This window comes from Malassezia vespertilionis, chromosome 1, assembly GCF_029542925.1.
Source record: "Malassezia vespertilionis chromosome 1, complete sequence".
NCBI classification, from domain to species: Eukaryota; Fungi; Basidiomycota; class Malasseziomycetes; order Malasseziales; family Malasseziaceae; genus Malassezia; species Malassezia vespertilionis.
The window spans coordinates 820,483-844,588 of NC_079247.1; the positions used below are offsets into that span (position 1 = coordinate 820,483).

Here is a 24,106-nt window from a genome sequence, read left to right on the forward strand (position 1 = left end):
CGTCACACCGTATGCCTGATGTGCCAAGTGCTCCCCCTTCTCCGCAACTACAGCCGCCACCTTTTGAGCTCGCGCCTGGACGTGCGCAGCATTTAGTGCAGGAGAAGCAGCGCATCACAGCGCATATTTTGTCACAACAGACATTGCGTCACCAAGGCTTGAACAACATTCCTCCAAAGACCAACTGCGTTTCGGCGCCCTGGAACTCAGCAGCGCAAACTCCTTTGGCAGCTACAAAATTATATGGAGCGCCGCCAAGACAAGCCGCACGTCAGAACAGCGGCAACGCATGCACTACAAAATATGTACCCCCTGGTCGCAGACGCCGTATGTCGGAAATCACCCAACCTGCGGCCGTATGCAGACGAGCCCCTATAGTCTCATTACGCAACTGACCGTGCGCAGTAAATAGGCGCAATGCAACACCTCCACATTCACTCTGCTGTATGTCGACTCTATATCACGTGTAAATCTTCTAGTTTTATAATGTCACGTGCATACAATAGTAGGTGCGCCACCCTTCGCATCCACGCTGAACCAGCAACTGTTTGCACGAGTGTCGTCGTCATGGTATGTATTATGCTAGCACTTCCTTGCTTGCGTGCTTGCGTGCTTGAGCAAATGAACAGGATGAAGGATGTGTGATGGTGAACAGTGATTGTGCACATTGCCCTGACTTTTACCGTCGCATGTGTGCTGAGCAAGGGATTGCACTACGCTACGGGATCAGTTACTAACACCTTTTGCAGCCCAAGGTCCGCACTCAAGAGCTTAACAAGAAGTCCAAGGCCGACTTGGAGAGTCAACTTGTGGAGCTCAAGACTGAGCTTCTCCAGCTCCGTGTCCAGAAGGTCGCTGGCGGTGGTTCGAGCAAGATTGCTCGTATCAACACGGTCCGCAAGAACATTGCGCGTGTTCTCACGGTCATGAACATTAAGCAGCGTACGAGTCTGCGTGAGTTCTACAAGGGTAAGAAATATTTGCCCCTTGACCTGCGCGCCAAGAAGACCCGTGCGATCCGCAGGAAGCTCACCAAGTTTGAGCGCAACCAGGTTACTGAGCGCCAGCACAAGAGGAACGTGCACTTTGGCACTCGCCGCTATGTGTTGAAGGCATAACTATGTCTTTTGTGTCTTTAGACAGATGCGGTTATTATCCTCCTGGACGGTTGATACCGTGTGGCTACCAATGCTTGTCACTCGTGGCACTGTAGTTTGTATTCTTTGGCTCTTGACTTTGCTTTTGTAGCTTCCGCCGCCCAAACAAAAATGAATATTATGCACACTGCACTTTATTGATGGAAGCCATATCGCGGGGGTTTATATAAAATGACAGGTTGCTGCTACAGTGTACATGTTCCATAAACAATGCTGGCATGCAAAGGGCGCTGTCCGATGTACGCGCAAAAATTGATTGTGATTTTCTGCGTTACCACTTTACTCCGTAGTGTACTCAGAAATTACGCGCCGCCACTGGCCGGTTAGTCACTCGAAACGCGAAGCAATACGTACACAAGCTGAAAAGAAGAATGCACGATCGGTGCGTATCCTGCGTCAGCTCAAGCTCACGGTACAAGGCCTAAAAACAGGCTTTTAATACGTACGATATTGTTAATGGGAATGTGGATCAACTTGACCAGGTAGCCAATAAGCCCCATGACCAAGACACCAGTTCCAATTGCGCGGCACATTTGGATGTACTCTGGCTTGTTAGCTCATTTATCAACGGGCCCCACTTGCCTTTCCTGTTCGGCTTGGTGCACCTGTTCAAAAATTGTAGGCCATCCTGCAAGAATGAAACGGGGACATCGACAAACTCGCGGACCTTTTCAGACATCGCGGTATGTTCTGTCGTGCCATGCCGCGGCGAGTCCGCGACGTGGCATCACGTGATTAGTAAAAAAGCCGGCCTCTCCGTGCTTCTTTTCCGTAGGCTTGCACATGCTCAACAAGGTTGGTCTAAGTGTTACGGGCGTCTCGCTGCCCTTGTTGATCCGGAGCCAGGCGGTACGGCTGCAAAGCTCTGTGGCATCACCACTTTTGGAAGAGCGTGGTGTGCTTTCACAGGACGTGCCCGAACTTCCGCGTACAAGTTCCCCGATTCCTATCCGATACCCCTACTTTGTCGCCCGTGTTGGCAGCAATAACACAAATCTCCCCGTATACTCTGAAGTGCGACGTGCACGCAGTCGGTGGCTGACAGAGATCCGCAAAGTGGATGGTGATGTCACTGTATGTACATTGCGAAAAGAAACTTACAATAGGCGTTGTGCCGTGACCTATTTGAAGATTTTGGTTGGGGTGATCCGTACGATAAACTGAACCCTGATGCGCAATTCCTGCAGCGCACTTCGTCGCTTGGGGGCTCGAAGAAGATTGTTCTGCGTGGTAATTGGACACGCGACGTCAAGGCGTGGCTCGAAGAGCGTGGATTCTAACGAAATCTACATACCCAATACAATATGCTACGTTATTGAGCGCAGAGTTACGCAAGCGATATACCAACCAACCATGCACACGCTCGTACTTTTAGCATTCTACAATACGCTTTGCTATTGCAGATGACCTGTAACCAAAGCGTACCCTCATCGTCTAGTGTGACGCTAAAAATGCCGTTGCCCGGCGCAAGCAAGTGTTGCGATAGTAAATGCTCCTAATATTTGTCCTTTAAAGCGGTAATGCACACGCTACGCAACATTTTCAGCTCGTATAAATACGTTCACGGACATCCAGTAGGTGTCTATTTGCGATGTCGATAAACTATTCAATTAGCACGATGAACCTGCAAATTCATCGCTTGATTCATGTTTCATGCAAAAATCGTCTACGTGCTGCACCACGTCAAACGACGCAGCCACTGGGCGAAATGCCAGCGCCGTGGCATTTATGTAATAAATTTGAAACCGGCGGCGCCGCCTTCGCGGCGAAACACGTGCTATATTTTGTCTGCCCGAGGATAAACGAACGCCTTGTAACCAACCTGTATCTCCCGAATTTGGACGATGTCGTTCTTGACTAGCCGTATCGCTTTGGCCTCGCGCGTATCCACGCGCTCTGCACTTTCTGTGCCTGCGCGCAATTTTGCAACCTCAATTCGTCTCCGCGGGGAGGCACCGCCTATTCTCCAGGGTACCGGCCCCAAGCGCGGTGAAATCGGTAGCGACGAGCAACAGAGCACTGGTCTTGAGCGTTTTGAGCTTATGGGTAAGCTCCACGGTGTCGATGTGTTTGACTTTGGTCCGCTCGAAGCCGACCGCATTGGCACGCTGGAGAAGCCGATCGTTGTTCCTTCCATGGTACGTTCACACGCCCTGCGTTGTTTTCGCCAGTGTGCAGTATACTAACATGCACTCCAGTACCCCGAGCAAATTATTGGTTGCACCGGCTTTCCCGCTGAATCGCACGAGACGCTTTGGTTTACGCTGAAGAAGGATAAGAAATTTACTCGTTGCTCGCGCTGCGGTAGTGGTACGTACTGCGCTATTTGGACAAAATGGCTAACATGCTACAGTGTACACAATGGATTTCCGCGGCGTTGAGGGCCAAGACGAACACTAAATTTATTTTGGCTTTACAGTATCGATTTACTGACATACGTGCTGGATAGCGATAAGCTCCCCGATAGTCATACCACCGTAGCGCCAGACGTGGATCTGGAATACAAACTGTTGAATGGGTCAAATTAGGAGTGATGCAAAACAGTGTTATCATTCTAGATCGTAGAAGTATTGCTACTGAAAGAGCACATTGATTATACAAAAGCACGTCTAACCAAAGGGCAACCAAATGCTCGCAGCGATTGCGATGGAATGGAGTTCCATTTCTAGCGCCCGGGACATTGATATAAAGTGCTGTATTAAGAGTCACTCGATGATATTGCGTCACACCCCAACAAAGTTCGTTCATAATCAAACCGTAGCAGTAGTGCAGGTAGCAGGAGGAAAAAGGTAGGAAATTAGACCATACGGAGATAGTTGCTGGGCACAATGCCAAGTTCGCCGTTCGACCGGTGCGCCTGCCACCATTTGCCAGAGCTGTCAACAATTTCCAAAATATCACCTTTAGTGAAAGAAATTTCTGTAGGGTCGTCCTCGCTGGCTTTGTACGTGTATAATGCTTCAGCTTTGACGATTTTGACAGCGTCGCCTTCGATCGGCTGTCCTCCAGCTGCGGCATTGTATGCACCGCCCTGCGTAAGGGTAGGCTCCGTATTGTTACCTACCAGTGCGTCGGAACGGTCCGCAGCAGTGTAGCTTTGCAGGTAGCTCGGTGCGGTGCTAAGTCCAGGTTGGATGCCGTCGGCGGCCGGCACGACAGCCGCGCCGGTACCTGCACCAATACCTGCACCAAGAGCGGCACTGGAACCTGCACCAGCACCCGGACCAATTCCTGCGCCGTAGCTGGAGCTGGGAGCGAAGCTCGGGCCGGATACGTAACCCGGACCGCCCGCCTCGTAGCTCTGCGACTCGGGCAACTGCGAAGCGTAGTTTGCTTCCGGCACACCCGAGTGGTGCGAAACAATGCCGGTAGGCACATTTTCATGCATATGAATGTCGGGCTCGCCCATTGCTGCGTTCTTGCTCGACTTGCCAAAGCCGCCAAAGCCAGGGAACTTGGTTCCTTTGTTGCCCATGGAAAAGCGGTTGCGCATTCCACCACTGGAGACGCCAGCTGCACCGCCAGCAGCTGCACCGGAGCCTGCTGCATAGCTAGTAGAGTTGCGTGCGTCCATAGAATAGCCGTTAGTGCTCTCTGTGTAGGCAAAGTAAAGAAGCCAGATGATGTTGGCAAATGCGAGTAAGAGGTAGCCAGCGCCGAATGCGGCGACGCTCGATTCATCGGAGTAAATACCCAAGTCTGCGCCCAGCACTGACATGACGGTGCCGATGCAAAGGAAAGGAATGAGGAGAGGCTTAAAGAAGCCGACCGTGCCCATAATCATCATAAAGATGATCGCAATAACGAGCGCAAGCTCAATCCAAATAGTAAACCAAATATGATGAGTTCCGGCTCTGTTGCCTTGTTCCAAGTACCCATCGCTTTGGGCAATACATTGACTGATAAATGCAGTGAACCAACCGCAGAATCCAAGCAAGAGGCCAAAGCCAAGAACAAGATAAGAAGTAATCGGTCTAGTGTTAGCATCCCACGTAATGCCAAGGATACGTACTTGCCAGAAATGGCACTCAAGCCAGGAATACCTCGACCCATGCTACGATGATGCGTGTACGAGTAGGGGGTATGGGAAAAAGTAGATCTGCTCCGCAAGCATAGAAGCCCCTGGGAGTTTCAATGTCACGGGTGCATGAGTCCACAGCGGGAATGGATGCATGCGTATGCAAGCCGTGCATTATGCAGAAACTTACGTTCTCTAGGCATATCACGTGCTTTTAGAGGCCCCTGCATATCGTGTGGAGTTCCAGTGCCTAGAGCATGACGGAGCGTGCGCGCGACGCGCTGCTACAGCGGTATGGAGACCAGTCGTCGCATACAAAAATAGTAGGACCCGATGCGATTGCGGCTACAAAAAAGAAACGCGCGGAGCTGCGGCGGTTAGCGGCATTAGCGAGCCGCGAGTCGGACGAAGAAGATTTTATTCCGCTGCAAGCGTCGACGAGTCGCGCCGTTACGAGTACAGCGCGGCAAGAAGTGGTGGAATACAAAGCTGGTCACCGTGGTCCACATCCAGAATCTGGACTGCAGCGGGAAGAGGACGAGCTAGGGAGCGGTGAAGAAGAACATGCCGAATATACAGGAGCGACCGAGCGGATACCGTTGGGACGCGAAGAAGAACGTAGGCGCAAACAAGAACGACGCAAAGAAATGCGTCGGCTGATTGACGTGGCAAATGGTGCGCCAGACGAAGATGATGATATTACGATTGTTGTGCGCGAGAAGCGACAACCCAACGTGGTGCAAAAACCATCCAATACCCACACGACGATTCACGAGAGCCAGGCGGACGCGTTTGAGCCTGTGGATATGGAGACAGAGACGATCATGGTGACTGAAGAGGATCCAGATGAGAGGGCAGAGCAGGAGGCATGGGAGGCTGCACAACTGAGCCGGATGGACATGCCAGGCTTGCGACAAGCGCCGAGAGAACCGTCGCCATACCGTGCGGCAGAAACGCCACGTACCGCGCCATTGCCCACGCCCACTTCGTGCTTTGCAAGATTACAATTAAGAATCAATGCGCTAGAGAAGCACATTGCCGAGCAAGAGCAACGCCAGGCCGATGCAGACAGTGCGCTTGATAAACTGGACGCGGAAGAGGACAATTTAAAAGAGACCATTGTGCTTGCGGAAACTAAGAACGCATGGTTTACAGAGTTTAACACATTTGTCAGCTCTCTTGCCGAATTCCTGGAGGTGAAGATGCCGCTGCTTGAAACCCTTGAGCACAATGCACTCTCTTTGCTGACAGATAGAACAGCGTCGCGCCAGCGCGCTCACGCGCTTGTGATGGAGGATTGTATTGCGCTTTTTCATGGCGTTTCCTCTGCATCTATATGGCCCGCACGCTTGAGTGGCGATGGCTCTGTGCGCCCCACCGACACAGATGGCCCGTGGGACGCAAATGTGCGAATGGCACGCCGTGCGCCACTCCCAATTGAAGATACTAGCGACGCGCGGCTCAGCCCCGCCGAACTCGCTGAATTTGTGCGTGGACGCGAAGCGCTTGCCGAAAATACCGCCCACCTGCTAGCCGATACGAATGCGCCCGAGTTCCAGGACCCGGCAGCGAAAGATGCTGATCATACTTGGCTTGCAGGTTCACTTGTAGCGCGTTTTGATGCGTGGCGAAACCAGTTTCCTGACGAGTACGATATGGCATGGGGCGGACTTGCACTTGCAAACGCCTGGGAATTCTGGGCGCGCTATGAACTGGCCGCGTGGGATCCTCTCTGGTGCACGGATCCAGCCTGCCAAGTCGAACCTCACGAAGCTCGACTGTACGGCCCCCCCGCGGGTCTCGAAGGATTTGTGTTTGAACAAGCGTCCACCGAGTACGTAGAAGCCAGCGCGACGGACCGCGGCGGTGATGCGGAAATCTCCGCGACACTGGTCTCGAGCGCCATGATCCCACGACTAATTGCGATCGCCTCTCAAGGCATCTACGATCCATGGAGCACAAAAGAGACGGAAGCAGCCCTGGTGCTCATGGAGCAAGCTACCTATGTGTTGGACGCCAGCAGCCCCCGGCTTCAGTCGTTAGCACAAGCATTTTTGCAGTCGTTCAAGGAGCACGTCCACGCACTGCATACGGTGCTCAATACAGCGCCTACAATGCCCGGACCATCACTTCACCCCGACGTGGTCCCTGCGCGCATGTTTGTGCTCGAGGAGACGGTCCGTCTTGCTCAAAATCTCGCGCAATGGAGCCTGTATTGGGTAGGGCCACATGCATTGCCGTGGAGTAAGAGCGACCGCGTTGTTTACGAGACACTGGCAGAAACAACGGCAAGCATAGTGTGTTTGCTTGCGGCGCACTTGGGCAGCCATGGTGTTGCAATGGTGCGTGTATTGCTATCCAACACGCCTCGCGCCCTGCTGCAAACAAGTGCATGGAGCATGCTCGACGCATTTGTACTACAACCCCAGTGATATCTATACCTATGCAAATCGCCATACTGAGCGCACATCGGTCACCATGCGGCGTGCTTCTTGCGCTCCTGCGATGCGCTCCAAGCGCAAGAAATCGTACTTGGAGTACAATACCGTCGCGCTGACGTCGGCAGGGTCCGGCACCTCGTCCGTGTTGTTGCGCGGCGTGAGTGGTGCATTGACGAGTTCCGTGTAGTATCCGGCATGCTCGGGAGGTGCATAAAACACCATGTTTCGCGCACCGCGAATGAGATAGCGACGGTAGAAATGGAAGCGCTCCGTCATCAGGAGGAACCCTTTTTTTCCCATAAAGAATGCCTGGCGCGCACGGGAAATGTCTTTGTTGGACGTGTACTCTGTCAGGGTTGTGTAGGAAATGGGGGGATGTGCTTGGCGCAAATGGTGCTCGATGCGCACAAAGTCGAAGTAGGAAGGGACGACGATCATTGTGTGCGTCGCACTCAGTGCGGATCGCTGCAGAAGCGGCAAGATTTTGGCAAGAAATGTCTGCAGGCGCACGTCTGGGTCGCTCTGTGCGTTTGTGCTGTCAAAGCGGTGAAACGTTTGGCGTATCCCGGGCGTGACACTGGCCATTGCGCATGTTTCAGGAGGACAGTGGGGCACGGTGCGCACCCTGCCGCCGACGTTTGCTGTGTGGTGGAACAAATTGCGGAACTCGGGTGCGTCAAACGCTGAGAGCATGATGTTCTGCCGCAAGTTCTTGGCCTGATTATCAAGATACCACGGCTTGACCCGGGAAAAATCGGTATCGTGCGCCTGCTTGGGGATCGCATTCAGGTGCTCGACCACAAACTTGACGTGCTCCCAGTTTTGCATAAGCATCGTGTCCATCTGATCCAGCACAAGGATCTCTATAGAAGAAAGGTGGTCCGACTCTTTTTCTTTTTCCATCAGCAAACGCAGACCAAGCGGACTTGCGACAATCACGTCGCTCTCGAAAAAGCCGCTGTAAAGTTTGAGTGTCTTGCGCGTGAGCTTGATGCCAAGCTTGAAATTGTCGTCAATGTTGCCCTGGAATGTGTAGCGATGGTCCTCGGGGTATCGATCTGCACTCGCAGGGTCCGCCAGCTTGTCCAGTGCACCGGGGGGAAGAGAAAATTCTTTAAAAAAGCGTGCCTTGTTCTCCACCTGGTCGCTTCCGGCGAGCGCAATCAGCTGCTCAACCCATACCTTGGCAGAATTTCGCATGGGCGCTAGTAGGAGCACTTTGGGGCGTGTGAATCCCTGGTCGCGCAGTTCGGGCAGCCCGTCGTCATCCTCGGTGTCGTGTGCGGCCGCGGCCGCTTTCGCAAGACGCTCGTTGTCTTTCAAAATACGCTGTCTTACTCGCGTTACGTGGCTCAAGAGATGCATACTTATCGCCATACGCGTCGCCTTGTGCTCGCCCAGCGACAGTGTTGCGTCCCAAAAATCGACATACTTTCCAATCACTTGTAAAAGCTGCTCTTGTGCGTGCGAGACGCCTTTTTTGCCGCACAGAGAAATAAATTGATTCCATATGCGCGCATGGGGGCGCGCTACTACCTCGATAGGCCGTGGCCGCACGATATGCGCAATCGTGGCGCCGCCGAGAACGGCAAAGGGCTGTGGTGTAGTCCATTGCAATGCGCGCGTATCAACGCCGGCAATCACGGTGCTCTCTGTGCCAAAATGCGCATAGAATGCATCGAGTCCGACTTCCTCGTCGTCCGAATCGTTGGCCGCAACCAACGCAGGCTCGGCCGCTGGCGCAGGCTCGGCAGCTACCGTCTCTTTTTGTGGTGCAGACACAGGTTGCACGGCGCCGTGCACACGTACACGCAAGCGCTTCTGACCTCCAGGGTTCTTATTATCTTCGTCGCGAGGATGCGCCGCTTTGACATTTAGGAGCGTCATAAGACGCACATGCGCCTGCACGTCGCCCGCCATCGCCGCCAGATGGTGTGTGGAGTGGGCAGAAAAAAGCGCACTGCCACGTGATAAAAAGCGCAGTGGCCACAGCGTTTGCCACTTTGCGCCATGCCATTGCCGCAATCGAAGAATCGCGTTGGCCTTGGCCATGCAATCTTCAATCGTCGCGCAAAAGAGGCGCGTATGCAGCATTCTTCTGAGTTCCATACTACAGATACGCACGTGGGACAGCCAAAATATACACGCCTGCAATCGGTGACGCACCAAGGCGATTTGGAAGAGTTTCTGAACACGGCGTCGCTCGCGGATGCGGACTTCACCGCAGAGCGACGCAATAATGTGAAGGTGGTTGATGTTCCGAGCGAGTCACGCACCCGGCACAATCCATACCTTTTGACTGCACAGCAAGAAGCCAGTGTATTGGATACGCATGCCAAGAACCGAGAACGGCTCAGGGTGCCGCGCCGTCCTGTGTGGTCTTCCAATACGACGCCTGCACAGCTCGAGCGTGCAGAGAAGGATTCGTTCCTGGAATGGCGCCGCGGACTTGCCGAGTTGCAGGACGGTTTTGGACTGGTGCTCACGCCATTTGAGCGCAATATCGAAGTATGGCGGCAACTGTGGCGTGTCATTGAGCGCAGCCAGCTGCTTGTGCAGATCGTTGACGCTCGCAACCCGATACGATTCCGCTGCGAGGATTTGGAAAAGTATGTGCGCAACATTCCAGCCAACCTGCCGGACATGGCGTCGGTGCCGCCGGAAGAAAGAGACAACTACCAAGGGCCACGCAACACGCTGCTTCTCATTAACAAGGCAGACTTGCTTACCCAGGAGCAGCGCCGCACTTGGTCACGCTATTTTCAGGAGAATAGAGTCAATTTTGCTTTTTTCAGCGCCGCGGACGAAACTGCACGGCAGCTGGCGAAGCAGCAGCGAGAAACCCAATTTGCAGCAGCAGCGGGCAACGAAGACGCGCAGGCAGAAGAAGAATTGCGCTATCGCTCGCACACTGACGGGGACGTAGCCGATCCTGCGCGCATCCTCAATGTCCTGGAGCTGGAAGAGCTGTTTATCAAAATGGCGCCGTCTTTGGCGCTGTTTGAACGGGACGGAGACACACCCGAAAAGCTGACCGTGGGATTGGTCGGCTACCCAAATGTCGGTAAATCCTCGACGATCAATGCGTTGCTCGGCGAAAAGAAGGTCTCGGTCAGCTCCACGCCCGGGAAAACCAAGCATTTTCAGACAATCCACTTGAGTCCAACTACCATCTTGTGCGACTGCCCCGGTCTCGTCTTCCCGCAATTCTCAACGTCGCCCGCCGATCTTGTGTGCGACGGTATCTTGCCCATCGACCAAATGCGCGAATATACCGCACCTGCCGAGCTGGTTGCACAGCGTATTCCGAAACAGATCTTGGAGAAGACGTACAATATACATATTCCTGTACTTTCCGAAGAAGAGGGCGGCAAAGGACAGCCTACCGGCTTGGAACTTCTCTCGGCATACGCAGTCGCACGCGGGTTTGTGCGCCAGGGCCAAGGAAATCCCGACGAGTCGCGTGCAGCGCGCTATGTCCTCAAAGACTACAACAGTGCGCGGCTTCTTTTCGCTCATCCGCCCCCTGGCGTTGATGCGGACGCTTTTAATGAAGAGCAGCGCGAGAATACACTTTCCTGCTTGTCGGAGAACAAGCCTCGTGCACAACCTACAGAACCCGCTGATCCACGCCGATTGCCCGTCACTGCGCCGGCCTCCAAGACGAATTCCTTGGACAACGTCTTCTTCGGTACGGGCCCCGCGCCTGGTGTTACCATCAATGGCCGTCGTGCGACCGCCCCGCCGGGACGCGCGTCAGAGAATATTGAAGGGGTACCGCAGACGCTAAAGGACTCCTCAAAAAAGCACTTTAAAGGCAACAAGCGCTCCAAGCAACGCTCTGGCGCAGGCTATGCATAGCAACGTAGCAGCACGTTTTCTCCACATGGCACGTGCGTGCAATCCGCGGCGCTGCTTGCTTGCCATCGCATGCGTTCGTGGAGAAGCACGGCAAGCATCTTACGTGAATTGCGCAGTGTAAGAATGACTAGTACACGTAGCCACCACTGGACGCCGCAGGCACATCCGTACCCTGCTGCGCGTCGCTCGGATGCCAAAACCGAGTACAACAGCAAAGCGCACAGCTCTGTTACCGTCCCTGAGCCATACGACTGGCTCGAGACGCCGTCGTCGCAGAGCAAAGAGACAGCTGAATGGGCCCAGGCCCAAGAAGCGTACACCAAGTCATTCTTGGATTTGTGTACGGACAAGGACATACTGCGCGAACGGATCGAGCAAAACTGGGACTTTGCGCGTGCTTCGGCGCCGTCTAAGAAGGGCGACGGCCGCTTTTACTACTCGTACAATTCTGGCTTGGCGCCCCAGAGCGAAATTTATTGCGCGACCCTGGACGAGATCAATGCCGCGCAAAAAGACGAGAAACAGCGCGCGGGCCAAGTGTTTTTCAACACCAACGTCTTGTCCGACGACGGCACAGTGGCGCTCACATCCATGGCCTTTTCCGAATCGGGCGAGTACTTTGCGTACGGTGTCTCTGTGAGCGGCTCGGACTGGTTCAAGGTGTATGTGCGCCGCACCGATGCTCCGCTCGTCAGCAACGACGGAACTGAAGGCGGCGGAGATCGTTTGCCAGACGTGCTGGAGAATATTAAATTTTCCGGGGTCACTTGGACACACGACAACAAAGGCGTATTCTACCAGCAGTTTCCCGCGGTATCACAGGCTGACAAAGGCACCGAGACGGACGCGAACCAGGACGCTCAGCTTTTTTACCACTACCTCGGACAGCCGCAATCGCAAGACACGCTGATTGTAAGCAAAGACAAGAAGCTGCCGAGCTCCATGTGGCACACTGAGGTGAGCGATGATGGAAAGTGGCTCCTGCTCGAGAACTCTAAGGACACGGATACCAAACATCGGTACTACATGGCCAGTTTGGACCAAGGGATCCGCTCCGACATGCGCTGGATTCCCGTCACAACGGAATTCAAGCACATGCTTGGCTACATCACCAACAATGCTAACCGCTTCTATTTCCTTACCAACAAGGATGCGCCGAACTACCGTATTGTGTATGCCGATATTGATCCGGATGCTGCACAGGCAGTCGAGCATGTCACGGACTTGGGCGGCGGCGTCGACAAGTTTGTGGACCTGGTGCCCGAAGACAAGGACGCGATCCTTACCTCGGCCAAAGTGGTCGCCCAGAACAAGTTGCTTGTCACGCTCTCCCGCGATGTCAAGGACGAGCTTTGGCTTTTTGATCTCGACTCGGGCAAGCGCATCATGCAGCTTCTCCCGGACCTGGTCGGAACCATTAGCCAAGTCACGGGCAGGAGGGAGGACAGCGAGTCGTTTGTCTCGACCATGTCGTTTGCAAACCCTGGCATGATAGAGCGCATATCCTGGGAGAGCGAAGAAAACGCGCAGGTTGCGACACCGCCAGCATCTGTGAAGGTGTACAGCACCACCCATGTCGCTGGAATCCGCCCCGAAAACTTTGTGAGCAGGCAAGTCTTTTTCCAGAGCAAGGACGGTACTAGGATTCCCATGTTTCTTACCTATTCGCGCGACTTGCCGCTGGATGGCACAGCGCCCGCGCTGGTCTACTTCTACGGGGGCTTCAACATCCCCATCACACCCGTCTTCTCGCCATCGATGATGACATGGGTCGCTTCTTATCGCGGCGTACTTGCGTTTGTCAACGCCCGTGGCGGCGGCGAATACGGAGACAAGTGGCACGAAGCTGGGTCCTTGCTCCAGAAGCAGAACGTTTTTGACGATATTCTCGCGGGCACCAAATGGCTGCACGAAAATAACTATGCGGCCAAAGGCAAGATCATTGTCACGGGCGGAAGCAACGGCGGTTTGGGCACTGCCGCGGTGGTGAACCAATGCACGGACGAGCACGGAATCGGTGCTGCAATCGCCGATGTCGGCGTGCACGACATGCTCAAGTTTCCACTCTGGACGATTGGGAAGGCATGGTGTGCCGACTATGGAAACCCACAGGAAGATGCTGCTGCGTTTGACTACAACTATGCCTACTCGCCATTGCACAATGTCAAGGGAGACAAGGTGTATCCAACAGTCGTGCTCGCGTGTGCAGACCACGATGACAGGGTCGTACCTGCGCATTCGTTCAAGCTTGCAGCAGAGATGCAGTACCAACTGAAAGACAATCCGAATCCGCTCTTGCTTCGCGTCGAGATAGACGCCGGGCACGGCGCCGGGAAGAGTACGCAGAAGCGCATTGCAGAAGCGAGTGAAAGTATGTATTCCTGTACACTAACGACAGAATATGCAATTGCTGCATACATGCTGGGACTTCAGCTGCATCCGACCTCTGCGTTGTAATAGGGTATATCGCCTACTGTAGACCGCCCGAACTGCAGATAGCCCAAAGATCGTCTGCTGTTAGCTTGCACGCGTACGTACCGCCGATGTAATGTACGTTGTCTACAGCAATACCCTTGCCTTGCAGACGGATCTCCTCGGAATCAAGCTGCATCACGCCAACGGCCACTTGGTGGTCCTTGCCTTGGCATTGGATCCCTACGGCGTCGCCTTTTTTCAACGGCTTTTCGCCTTTAGATGGGTCCGGGAGACGGCCGCCGGCGGAGGTCAGGCCCGGCGACATGACATTGGCACCCGAAAGTAAAAACTTGATCGCTCCGCGGTCGACTTGGATCGACGGCAGCAGCATCGGATCTGGGGTGAGCGGCGTCGGACGACACTACGTACACTGGTGCAAAAGTGGCAATGAAGGCAAATATGGGCCGTCATAGTGCTGGAAAAATAGCGGTGTGCCTTTGAGCAACACTATCTGCACATGTTCGCGCCTATAGTCAGCATGAGAGCGCAACGCACTTGAATTTAGCGACCATGATGGGCTCTTTTTTAGGCCAGATCTTTTCCAGGAGTGCGCCATCGTCGGCGCCGAATGTATCCTCGTATTGTTCCAAGATCTTAGTGCGTATTCCGCGCTGCATAGACGACTTGAGCGCAGACGGCGTGCCCAAATCGGCCTTTACATCCAGCTTCTTAAAGAGCGACATACTGCGAACACCAAGCCAAGCGTGCTTGCGCGCGGAAATCCAAGCACGTGCATTTGCCTCCACTTTGCTCCAAGTGCCCGTACCTTCGACCCACTGGCCCATGCGTCCTCTCTTTGGCTTGCGGCTTGGCTTGTGGCCTGGCTTGCGGCCTGGCTTGCGGCTCTGTGCGCTGCCCGGTGTGCAGCCCGGTGCGGTGCGCATATTGCGTAGTGTACAGCATGTAGGACTGCGCCACTATTCTGTGCGCCCAAGGATCAGCAAAGGCAGCTATGCGATGCGACTCCTGTCCGGTCCCGTCGTTGAGTTCTTCTCGATCCTCTCGCGGATTGCGCGCATATTGATCAGCGCAACAATGGTCGTCTGTATTATCACGGTAGGGTCCTGGGAAGGTGCCCACCAGTACGTCGAGTATTTCCCAATGCGTGACGATGGGAAGGCATTGCCGATCGACGACCACCGCACGGACCCGTACGGTTGGGACATCGACGACGTGGTCGCGCACCTCAACACTCCATATGGAACCGATCCACGTATGGGGATATTTGGTAGGCATATCATGCGCAGCGCTTGGATAGCGGAAAAGTGGGGCAGCGGCGTGGCGCCATCTCACATATTTGGACGCGCATCGCGCGGCTTGCGCAATACGCAAATGCTCGACTTGTCCACTTACCAAGGCCTCTCCCTTACCGAGAGGTTTCTCACCACGGCGCTTGATGTTGCCGAGTCGCGTGGGATCTCTGTCCCTGATTTCCAAAGCAGCCACGACAAAACGCTCGACGCCACGGGCGTCGCATTAGAGCTCTGGCTTGCCGATGTGCGTACACAGATGAGCACTCCGAAATCGCTTTCTCTTGCAGGCCTGTCTTATGAGAAATTGTATGAGGCGTATCGCGATGCACCGCACGGCAACGTGTTCCAAATAGCCATGGCGTTCAAGCTGAGCACCGTGGAAAGCAGGCTCGGACGCTTTGCTCAAAGCCGTGAATGGCTTGATCGCGGTCTAAACTCGTGCATTGGGCACACGGGGCAGGGCTTGGTTGATGCGGCGCTGAGTACGCAATCGTTTCATGCCAAGACGGCATTGGATGCGCGATGCAGTGTCGAAGCCTTGCTCCAGCTCTCACGCGTGTGTATCCAAGAGAGCAAAGGCGAGCATGGATTCCAAGAGTCGGGTTTGCGCTCTGCCTTAGCCGCGCAGTTTGCAGCACTACGCATTGCACAGGAGGAGACGCACTGTGGCGGTGATGCTGCAGGCGCACACCTCGAGCGGATATGGGCGCAGGAGAAGCTGTCTGTGCTCGGCGTGTACATTGCCGAAACGCTGCATGTATTGCACTCTTTGCCCCCAAAGCAGCGCAGTTGGTTTGCACGTTTGTGGCCACGCCACGATGCACTGCTCAGCGCATTGCCCGAGCCGCGCACTGCTGCTGTCCCTGACGGGCCTAACATGCAATGCAGAGAATGGCTTGCGTATTCAATAGCGCGTGCTTCTGAAGCCCAAGCGGCGTTGCGCACTGGCACCAAGGAGAGTGCCGCGCCTCTCTTTGAGCACGAGCCGTGCTTGGTTCATGCTGTCCAACGTATCGCACGTGCAACGACCGCAACGACCAACGAGGCGGAAAAGCTAAGTAGCGTTCTTTTGAAACTATAAATCGTTCGGCGCAAGCGCTATCAAGTTGTACTGCACCTGCTCCGGATCGGCGCGCATATAGTAGCTCTGGACAAACTCGGCCGTCTTGGCAAGCAAGTCTTCTTGAGCTGGCACGCGCACATCGCGCACGACAGGCCCCGTACGACGTCCATCGAGTTCGAGAAGCTGGCCATCCGCGCCGCGCACAAACGCGACAAAGTGCAGATCGACATCGTCGACAGGCTCGGGTGCATGTGTCTGGCCTTGCTGCGCAGTCGCTGCGTGGACACTCTGCAGTGCCTTGCTCTGTGCCAGCAGTGTAGTACGCTCTGCCGGTGCGAGCTTCTTCGCGTCGCCAAGTAGCTGCGCAAGCGCCGAGTTGGATGCAACAGCGCTCGCAGCGTTTGAATTCGCGATCGCATGCAAAAGACCGATTGTGCCGCATGCATTCCCGATAGTCTGCGGAAACCACAGGACATCATCTTGGGACGTGTGCGGCACGGCATCTTCTGTTTTGCGCCGCGCTTCGATCGCCGGCGAAAGTGGGAACAGAAATAGGACGGCGTTGGTAGGCTGTGGGACCATTGCCAGCAATTCTGGGTCGAGCCCAAAAATGTCATGGAAAGCATACTTGGAAGTATCCAAGCCCAGCTCGTTGCTCCATTCGCTGAACAGGCCGGGATTTGCTTCGAGCGGTACCCACGATGTGGCCATGGTAAGAGAGAAACGCTAGGGCCACTGCCACGTGCTCATTGCGCGACGCGTCGTGTCTTATGCGATACTGGCCAGTGACTTCTCAACTCCGCGCGTGTGCAGTGCAAGGCGCAAGGATGTCCACACAGCCGCCGGCCAAACGCGCAAGAACAGAGGATGTGCACCCTATCAATGGGAAGGACGACTTTGACGAGTTCGACGCACCGACAGAGGATCTGCTGCTTGCCGTGCAAGAGGCAGAATCGGATCTCGGATCGAGTCCCGCGAGCTCTCAGCGCGAGCGCAAGGTAGAGTCGCGCGTAGAAACAACCGAGGTCCCGGAAGTGTACACGCTACCGTATGTGGGCACGCCAGAGGATCCGCTAGCATTGGAGCGCGCAACGATGAACAAGGCTTGGTTCGACCGTCTCGAGCCCGCGATGCGCGAGCCGACGTTTTTGAAACTAAAGCAGTTCCTCGATGCGGAGAAGCGTGGGGGGAAGACGATTTACCCACCGCCGCACTTGATACATAGCTGGTCACGCACCACGCCGCTGGAGGAGGTCAAAGTGGTGATTGTGGGGCAGGATCCATACCACCAGCCTGGGCAGGCTTGTGGGCACTCGTTCTCTGTGCCAAAGGGCAAGGCCGTGCCTGCGAGTCTACAAAACATTTACAAGGAACTGCGCGCCGAGTATCCCGAGTTTGTGCCGCCAAAGCACGGGTGTCTCGATGGCTGGGCAAAGCAGGGTGTATTGCTTTTGAATGCATGCTTGGTACGTGTTGCGCGCGACTTATGCAGACTGTGAATGCGGGAAGTGCGGGCTCGCACCATAATCGCGGCTGGGAGCCATTTACACGCAGTATCTTAAAATCGATCGTCCAGGCGACAAGGGCGAAAGGTGCTACTGCTGGTCCGCTTGCTTCCATGCTTGCAGGCAAGGACGCGAAACCACAAAAAAATGTCGTGTTCCTCGCGTGGGGCCTGCCGGCCGCGCGAACACTAGCGGAAGCGGGAATCACTGAGAAAACGCCCAACATCTTGCTATTGCGCTCCGCTCATCCTTCGCCGCTGAGTGCACACCGTGGATTCATGGGCAACGGACATTTCCGCAAGGCGAACGACTGGCTCCAAGATCCGTCGCGCTTTGGGCCGGGCGGCGGAATCCATTGGGACCAATTGTAGCATACGATACACATTCTACGGGACTACACATGCTCTGGCTCTTCGCCCTCCAATGGAGGGGGTCGTACTGTAGCGTCGAGCTCCAACAGTTGGCTGCTACCTACTTTTTGGATCCATCCATGAATGGTGACACGCGGGTTCACCTTGTCGTTCAACGGCGATACCTTCTGGTTCCAGTTGTCGCGAATCACAGGGTGCTCAACAATATTCTGGATCTGCTTGCGCACACTCGCCTCAGTAAGCATACGCACCAGGCGCTCATACAACTCTTGCTGTCCGAGCTGGTGTCGCTCTCGTACACGTACACGTAAATAACGCGCAAGATCCATGAGAGGATTGAGGTGACGTGTGAGTGCGCTTGACTCTTGCGGGCCCATATACTCATCCTCCTGTTCGCGCAGAACTTGTTTCACAGCAGCACCGACACCGCCGCAGCTGGTATGGCCGACCACGATAATGTGCTCAACTCCCAATGCCTGGACAGCAAAGGTCAGCGCACTCACGGCACTATCGTCATGAATGTGAAATTGGTTCGCAACATTGCGCAGCACAAATAGCTCTCCAGGTCGTGCGTTGCACACCACACTCTCCGGCACACGAGAATCACTGCAACCGATCCAAAACACCTTTGGATGCTGGCCCTCACTAAGTGCATCCGCTAAATCTGGCTGTGAGGAAACAAAATCTTGCGACCAGGACGCATTGCGGTCCAAGAGCGAGTCGGGAACAGCGCGAGAAAATGGCATGGTGCGACTTGCGGATGTAGAAGTTTGGCGTACGGCGTTATCAGGCGAATGTATGTGCATTTGTAAAGGAAAGTAGAGGCGAGAACCCGAGCCGCGGAGCCGTACAAGGTAACCGCGGCGTAGAAGGGATGGGCAGCTCCGAGCGGTGATAGCAATTTTGACACGCCTCGTTGCGCCGTGCAAAAAGTCAAAAGACGTTGCAGCGTTTCAGCTCAGATTGCCTCGCCAATGACTTGCAGCGTATTTCTGCTTTCGTAAGCACGGTCGAAAACCCGCAAAATACCCCGTGTGTTTGGCAGAAATGCCCTAGCGTCGTTTGGTATTGCGGCTAGCACACAAGGAACTATGGCGCAATCGTTAGTGAACACGTAGTCGGGCGTGGCCTGACAGAAAATGACTTGTCGCGAATGCGGAGCCGATAGGCTGAAGAGTACAGTTCAATATAGCTATTGGCAACTGTCGCCTATTCGTTAAAAGGGCTTGTCAGAATCAGGAATGTTGTCTATCTGTTAGCATCGACGTGTAAATGCAACATACCCTTGTAAAACCATGCCTGTGCACAAAAAAATAACAAAAGGTCGAATGTAAGAGAGCAGAGTCACACATAGCAAACAATAAGTTGCAACACAGCGAGTCGCACATTCAGACCAGAGCGGTGCATTGGTCAGTATCTGATGCACTTGCGCGGATAGAAGAATAACATACCAAAGGTGTCTTCTCAAGAACATCCACATCGAACTTGGGGACACCGCTAAGAGCTAGTGTGACAAAGACACCGCCGGTTGCTCCCCAAAAGATAAGCGAAGGAATCCATCTGTACATGTGTTAGTATGTCCTTAATGCCGTTCGGCGCGCTGGATACGCACTTGGACATGTAGCTGGGAGAACTGTACTGTCAGCATTGCCGTTGCTCCAATACATACACATCGGCAAAATGCGGCTGAAACTCGGGCTTCAGCAAACGCGCCGGAGCGCTGGGGCGCATGGCACGGAACGCAACTGTAGAGGCACGGAACGCAGACATAATAAGCGTCGACAACGTGCTGTTGCGAAGAGGTTCACGGTTTCAATAACTCTCGGCCGAGCATACGGGACGTGTCGGCGCTCGGTCTATTAGTAAGCGCACGGTGCTTCTACGATGCGATGCAGCTACGGCGCATTTACTCGGGCTTCTCAAGATCTTGTTTGAGCACGAAGCGGTATCGGATATCGCCCTTCGACACGCGCTCAATAGCCTTCGAACAGTCCTTCATGTCGATAAGCTCGATCCAAGGCACGACGTTCTTTTCATTCGCGAGCTTCAACATCTCCATCGCCTCGACCTTGCTGCCAATGTGACTGCTACCGATGGAAGAACAGCGCATTGCAAGGTTCTGCACACGCAGCTGGATCAGGTCTTCAGGCATACCAACCGAGATGATACTGCCATCCACCTTGAGCGCAGAGATCATGGCGGGAATGTCGACGGCAGCAGAGGAGGCCGTATTGACAATCAGGTCGAACGGCTTGTTCTTGAAACGCTCAAACCAGTTGGGGTCTTCCTTAGTTGCGATGAACTGGGAAGCACCCATCTTCAGAGCATCCTCTTTTTTGCTGGCGGAGTGAGAGATGGCAATGACCTCAGCATCCATCGCCTTGGCAAACATCACACCAAAGTGGCCGAGACCACCAATACCCACAATACCAACGCGCTTTCCAGGGCCTACATTGTTGCGGCGCAAGGGACTGTAAAGCGTCAAGCCAGCACACAACATCGGCGCCGCGTGCTCCGACTTCATGCCATCAGGGATGGGGAATACAAACTGCTCAGGGGTGCGGATGTTGGTAGAGTAGCCGCCCTGTGCAATGCTACCATCTGGCCAGATGGAGTTGTACGTGTCGACCATGTACCCTTCGCCATCGCCGATACAGTCTGTCGTGTGAGTCATGATTTTTGACGTACAATTTTCGTTTTCATGCTTGCATGGGTGACAATTCATACAAGAACCGACCTGCGCACCTACACCAACTCGATCACCGACTTTGATGTCCTTCACTCCCTTACCGACGTCTGCTTGTCAGAGGCTTTCGCTCGGGTCTACGCACTGGTCACGTTTCCCACAATTTCGTGGCCAGGAATGCAAGCAGGCACCTTGAGAGCGCCCCTGTCGTCTTAGTTTGCACGCTTGCAACGTACCATCCACCGGAAACGGTATGAAGGTCGGAACCACAGATACCACAGTGGGTAATGGCGATGTCAATGTCGTCATCTGCAGGTTTCTACCCGAAGTCAGCGCCGTGCAAGTGCAAAACGCACCTTCAAATCAAAGTCAATCACCTGGAAATCTGTCCAGTTCTTCACGTCCTTAATAGCGTATCCCTTGGGCATGGTGTGGGTAGTTTATGATAATGTAGATGTCGTACGACCCTCTGTGCCCGTCTTTCTCCGGGTACCTCCACACGGACAAACGTGGGCACAAAGTCGCATAGGCGCGCGCGCTACGGAAAATGCTTATGTACAAGTTACACTTTTCTTACGGCTTAACGACTAAGTGCGGTGGCCGTACACTGCCTCCGCCCGCTTTCGGAACGCTTCGATCATGCTTGCCGAGAGTTTCTCAAAGATTTGGCCAGTCAGCGTGGCATAAAAAGGGTTAGCAAATTCAAATTGAAGTTCAAATTTAACCTTTGTGCGTGGCGCAGTGCCTTCGGGTGTGATGGTATGAAAATGCCACGTCGTGCTTAGCTGTTTGAACAATGATGACTGCTTGGCGCGCGCCTGATATTGTCAGTACGCAGAGTACTTGTATACATACAGAGACCCAATCGTCGGGATGCATACTCACTTCGCTCATGTAGCTCTCATGAAACGTAGCGAATCCAATAGCGAGCTCTGCATCAACAGTACGAGTAGCTCCGCTCTTGATGTTTTCGGGCATTGGCTGTGCCGTAAGGCCGGTTACTTTAGAGTTCGTGCAGAAGGGTACAAATTGTGAATACGAATTGACGTCCGATACCACAGAGTACATTTCTTTAGCTGAAAAGCTACAGTTAGTTTGCCAAAATACGTACGGTAGCTCAACTGTCTCTTCGTATTTCTTCACGCTAGTATTGCCTCCAAGAATACCGCCCAAATTGAGGAATGTGCGACGCGGTTGGCATACCGGCCGTAATAATCCAACGCGTGAGAACATCAATGATGGAGAACAATGAGTATAGGTATTTGCAGGTCGTGTTACCCAGCGTGTCAAACGCGTGTCAAGCATATATGGTGCGCGCTGCATGATCGACCCCCTCATCCTACGTATCTGTTGACAACTCGTCCCGGGAAAAAATGCCAATGGAATTTCCAAATTGATCTGCGCGCACGCGGAATTTGCCCGATTTGTCCATTTATTGTTCGTGGCAGGAACCATGCAATATCGGCTCCGTACCACTTGTAGTTGAACATGCCTTTGGATTCACAAAAATACCTTACGAAACAAGGGTGGCGTGGCCATGGTTTGTCTTTGGATAACGAAGGCCGCGGCTTGAAGAGGCCAATTGTGATTGCGCAGAAGCGCAACTTGGGCGGCGTTGGCCAGAATCGTGACCGTGCAGTGGAATGGTGGGATGACGTGTTTGCCGTACGTCTTGCTACATCAGAATTGCTAATATACAGGCTGGCGCAAAGGCGCTTGCAATCGGTAAAAAAGCGGCCCCCAAAGCGACTACCCCAATCTCGCGCCGGTCGCTCAGTACGATGGCTAAACAAGAACATGCAAGACGGGTGTTAATGAGCAGTTTTGTTCGTGGAGGCATTGTTGGGGATAAGGCGCTTATTGAGACTGGGGATGAGTCTAATGACATTGTCTTGACAGAAGAAAATAGAGCCGACAAGAAGAGGAGCAAGGCGACGAAGGAGAAGAAGAAGGGCGAAAAGAAGAGAGAAAAGATGAAAGAGAAGGAGACAAGAGACAAGAAAGTAATTGATGCTAAAGAGCTGCCAAAAGAAAAGAAGAAGGAAGGCGTGGAAAGTAAACGCCAGAAGGACAGCCAAGACAAGGCAAACCAATTTTCAGAAGCACGGTCTGATGTGAAAAAGGCAAAGAAAATGAAGCTGAAATATTACAACATTGAAACTGAAGGAGAAAAGTCAAAGAAGAAACGGAAACGCGACGCTGCTTGAAAAGGCGCCATTCGTTCATAGCCATATACCCTGACGCCAACAATTTAGAAATACACACACCTACATCGACGGTTATCGTTGACACCGCCATTTTTTTACGCGTCCTCTATGGTGTCTAAAGACGACAACGAAGAGCCCGCTCGTGTCGAGAAAGCTCACACTTTGACGGAATCACATTCAATGCCAGCATGCAAGCCAGAGACAACTAGCATGTTCACCAAGCAACAGGTTTGGAGTGCGTGGCAATGGTTCTTCTCGTACACTTGGCCAGCGTATTTTTTTCTGCAGCGCATCACACAGCGCATGTTCTTAAATGCGCTATCCATGGGCCCTTTACCCAAGCACATTGCATTTATTATGGATGGAAACAGACGATGGTCGCGCGCGAAAGGGTTCCGCGTCCAAGAGGGCCATAGAATGGGATTTGAAGCGCTACGTCGTGTTCTAGAATTGTGTATGGCACTTGGTGGCGTACAGATGGTGACGGTATTTGCATTTGCAATTAACAATTTCAAACGATCCGAAGAGGAGGTCGATGCGCTCATGGCACTCGCCAAAGCGCGGTTATTGGAACTGTATCAACATGGCGAAGTGATTTCGCGCTACTCTGTGCGCGTACGCGTTGTAGGAAAGAAGGAATTGTTACCTGCAGACGTGCAAGAAGCGATAATGACGTTGGAGAAAGCAACTTGCCACAACACTGGTGCCGTTCTTAACATCTGTATGCCGTACTCCTCGCAGGATGAGATGTGCCAGGCTTATGCTTCGTGCGTGGATGTGGATCAGCTAGGAGAATGCACGCCGCCAATTACTCGCAAAGATCTTGATGACAAGCTCCTTGTATCGCCAAATGTCCCTGTTGACCTCCTGATACGAACGTCCAAGGTGCACCGATTGAGCGACTTTCTCTTGTGGCAATGCAATGAACACACACAGCTACACTTTGTGGACCAGTATTGGCCCATGTTCGGCGCCAAAGAATTGATACCAATTTTACTGCAATACCAGCGGTGTAAAATCATGGGTTACTAGAGTAAACTATCTTGTATAGAATAGCGTAATGTTGGAA

At 53.6% G+C, this 24,106-nt stretch overlaps 16 protein-coding genes across 16 annotated transcripts; 10 read left to right on the plus strand and 6 right to left on the minus strand.

The window, feature by feature from the left end:
* Positions 1-567: 567 nt before the first annotated feature.
* Positions 568-1,118, plus strand: rpl35 (60S ribosomal protein L35, L29; the record flags this gene model as incomplete). The annotated part of the gene is made up of 2 exons (XM_056205330.1): positions 568-570; positions 750-1,118. The coding sequence occupies 2 exons, from the start codon at positions 568-570 to the stop codon at positions 1,116-1,118; spliced, it is 372 nt and encodes a 123-aa protein (XP_056061305.1).
* An 822-nt stretch (positions 1,119-1,940) lies between these two features.
* MVES1_000471 (uncharacterized protein) lies at positions 1,941-2,437 on the plus strand (the record flags this gene model as incomplete). The annotated part of the gene is made up of 2 exons (XM_056205331.1): positions 1,941-2,231; positions 2,264-2,437. The coding sequence occupies 2 exons, from the start codon at positions 1,941-1,943 to the stop codon at positions 2,435-2,437; spliced, it is 465 nt and encodes a 154-aa protein (XP_056061306.1).
* A 564-nt stretch (positions 2,438-3,001) lies between these two features.
* Positions 3,002-3,557, plus strand: COX4 (Cytochrome c oxidase subunit 4; the record flags this gene model as incomplete). Its single annotated transcript, XM_056205332.1, has 3 exons — positions 3,002-3,295; positions 3,356-3,467; positions 3,511-3,557. The coding sequence occupies 3 exons, from the start codon at positions 3,002-3,004 to the stop codon at positions 3,555-3,557; spliced, it is 453 nt and encodes a 150-aa protein (XP_056061307.1).
* Positions 3,558-3,954: 397 nt separating this feature from the next.
* Positions 3,955-5,210, minus strand: SHO1 (Transmembrane osmosensor; the record flags this gene model as incomplete). Its single annotated transcript, XM_056205333.1, has 2 exons — positions 3,955-5,131; positions 5,170-5,210. The coding sequence occupies 2 exons, from the start codon at positions 5,208-5,210 to the stop codon at positions 3,955-3,957; spliced, it is 1,218 nt and encodes a 405-aa protein (XP_056061308.1).
* Positions 5,211-5,432: 222 nt separating this feature from the next.
* Positions 5,433-7,607, plus strand: MVES1_000474 (uncharacterized protein; the record flags this gene model as incomplete). Its single annotated transcript, XM_056205334.1, has 1 exon — positions 5,433-7,607. The coding sequence occupies one exon, from the start codon at positions 5,433-5,435 to the stop codon at positions 7,605-7,607; it is 2,175 nt and encodes a 724-aa protein (XP_056061309.1).
* Positions 7,608-7,616: 9 nt separating this feature from the next.
* On the minus strand, positions 7,617-9,536 carry UTP25 (rRNA-binding ribosome biosynthesis protein utp25; the record flags this gene model as incomplete). The annotated part of the gene is made up of 1 exon (XM_056205335.1): positions 7,617-9,536. One exon carries the CDS (start codon positions 9,534-9,536, stop codon positions 7,617-7,619), a length of 1,920 nt encoding a protein of 639 aa, XP_056061310.1.
* A 90-nt stretch (positions 9,537-9,626) lies between these two features.
* On the plus strand, positions 9,627-11,477 carry MVES1_000476 (uncharacterized protein; the record flags this gene model as incomplete). Its single annotated transcript, XM_056205336.1, has 1 exon — positions 9,627-11,477. The coding sequence occupies one exon, from the start codon at positions 9,627-9,629 to the stop codon at positions 11,475-11,477; it is 1,851 nt and encodes a 616-aa protein (XP_056061311.1).
* A 123-nt stretch (positions 11,478-11,600) lies between these two features.
* MVES1_000477 (prolyl oligopeptidase) lies at positions 11,601-13,934 on the plus strand (the record flags this gene model as incomplete). Its single annotated transcript, XM_056205337.1, has 1 exon — positions 11,601-13,934. One exon carries the CDS (start codon positions 11,601-11,603, stop codon positions 13,932-13,934), a length of 2,334 nt encoding a protein of 777 aa, XP_056061312.1.
* Positions 13,935-13,947: 13 nt separating this feature from the next.
* TMA20 (translation machinery-associated protein 20) lies at positions 13,948-14,635 on the minus strand (the record flags this gene model as incomplete). The annotated part of the gene is made up of 4 exons (XM_056205338.1): positions 13,948-13,988; positions 14,016-14,288; positions 14,322-14,419; positions 14,448-14,635. The coding sequence occupies 4 exons, from the start codon at positions 14,633-14,635 to the stop codon at positions 13,948-13,950; spliced, it is 600 nt and encodes a 199-aa protein (XP_056061313.1).
* A 100-nt stretch (positions 14,636-14,735) lies between these two features.
* MVES1_000479 (uncharacterized protein) lies at positions 14,736-16,278 on the plus strand (the record flags this gene model as incomplete). The annotated part of the gene is made up of 2 exons (XM_056205339.1): positions 14,736-16,215; positions 16,268-16,278. 2 exons carry the CDS (start codon positions 14,736-14,738, stop codon positions 16,276-16,278), a joined length of 1,491 nt encoding a protein of 496 aa, XP_056061314.1.
* A 2-nt stretch (positions 16,279-16,280) lies between these two features.
* YUH1 (ubiquitinyl hydrolase 1) lies at positions 16,281-16,979 on the minus strand (the record flags this gene model as incomplete). Its single annotated transcript, XM_056205340.1, has 1 exon — positions 16,281-16,979. The coding sequence occupies one exon, from the start codon at positions 16,977-16,979 to the stop codon at positions 16,281-16,283; it is 699 nt and encodes a 232-aa protein (XP_056061315.1).
* A 116-nt stretch (positions 16,980-17,095) lies between these two features.
* Positions 17,096-18,144, plus strand: UNG1 (uracil-DNA glycosylase; the record flags this gene model as incomplete). Its single annotated transcript, XM_056205341.1, has 2 exons — positions 17,096-17,734; positions 17,761-18,144. The coding sequence occupies 2 exons, from the start codon at positions 17,096-17,098 to the stop codon at positions 18,142-18,144; spliced, it is 1,023 nt and encodes a 340-aa protein (XP_056061316.1).
* A 23-nt stretch (positions 18,145-18,167) lies between these two features.
* On the minus strand, positions 18,168-21,258 carry MVES1_000482 (alcohol dehydrogenase (NADP(+)); the record flags this gene model as incomplete). Its single annotated transcript, XM_056205342.1, has 11 exons — positions 18,168-18,897; positions 19,289-19,313; positions 19,428-19,443; positions 19,596-19,704; positions 19,814-19,933; positions 20,055-20,802; positions 20,833-20,848; positions 20,894-20,940; positions 20,976-21,034; positions 21,067-21,149; positions 21,187-21,258. The coding sequence occupies 11 exons, from the start codon at positions 21,256-21,258 to the stop codon at positions 18,168-18,170; spliced, it is 2,025 nt and encodes a 674-aa protein (XP_056061317.1).
* A 159-nt stretch (positions 21,259-21,417) lies between these two features.
* On the minus strand, positions 21,418-22,063 carry MVES1_000483 (uncharacterized protein; the record flags this gene model as incomplete). Its single annotated transcript, XM_056205343.1, has 3 exons — positions 21,418-21,648; positions 21,686-21,811; positions 22,034-22,063. 3 exons carry the CDS (start codon positions 22,061-22,063, stop codon positions 21,418-21,420), a joined length of 387 nt encoding a protein of 128 aa, XP_056061318.1.
* A 581-nt stretch (positions 22,064-22,644) lies between these two features.
* MVES1_000484 (uncharacterized protein) lies at positions 22,645-23,037 on the plus strand (the record flags this gene model as incomplete). The annotated part of the gene is made up of 1 exon (XM_056205344.1): positions 22,645-23,037. The coding sequence occupies one exon, from the start codon at positions 22,645-22,647 to the stop codon at positions 23,035-23,037; it is 393 nt and encodes a 130-aa protein (XP_056061319.1).
* A 456-nt stretch (positions 23,038-23,493) lies between these two features.
* Positions 23,494-24,069, plus strand: RER2 (ditrans,polycis-polyprenyl diphosphate synthase [(2E,6E)-farnesydiphosphate specific]; the record flags this gene model as incomplete). Its single annotated transcript, XM_056205345.1, has 1 exon — positions 23,494-24,069. One exon carries the CDS (start codon positions 23,494-23,496, stop codon positions 24,067-24,069), a length of 576 nt encoding a protein of 191 aa, XP_056061320.1.
* Positions 24,070-24,106: the final 37 nt, after the last annotated feature.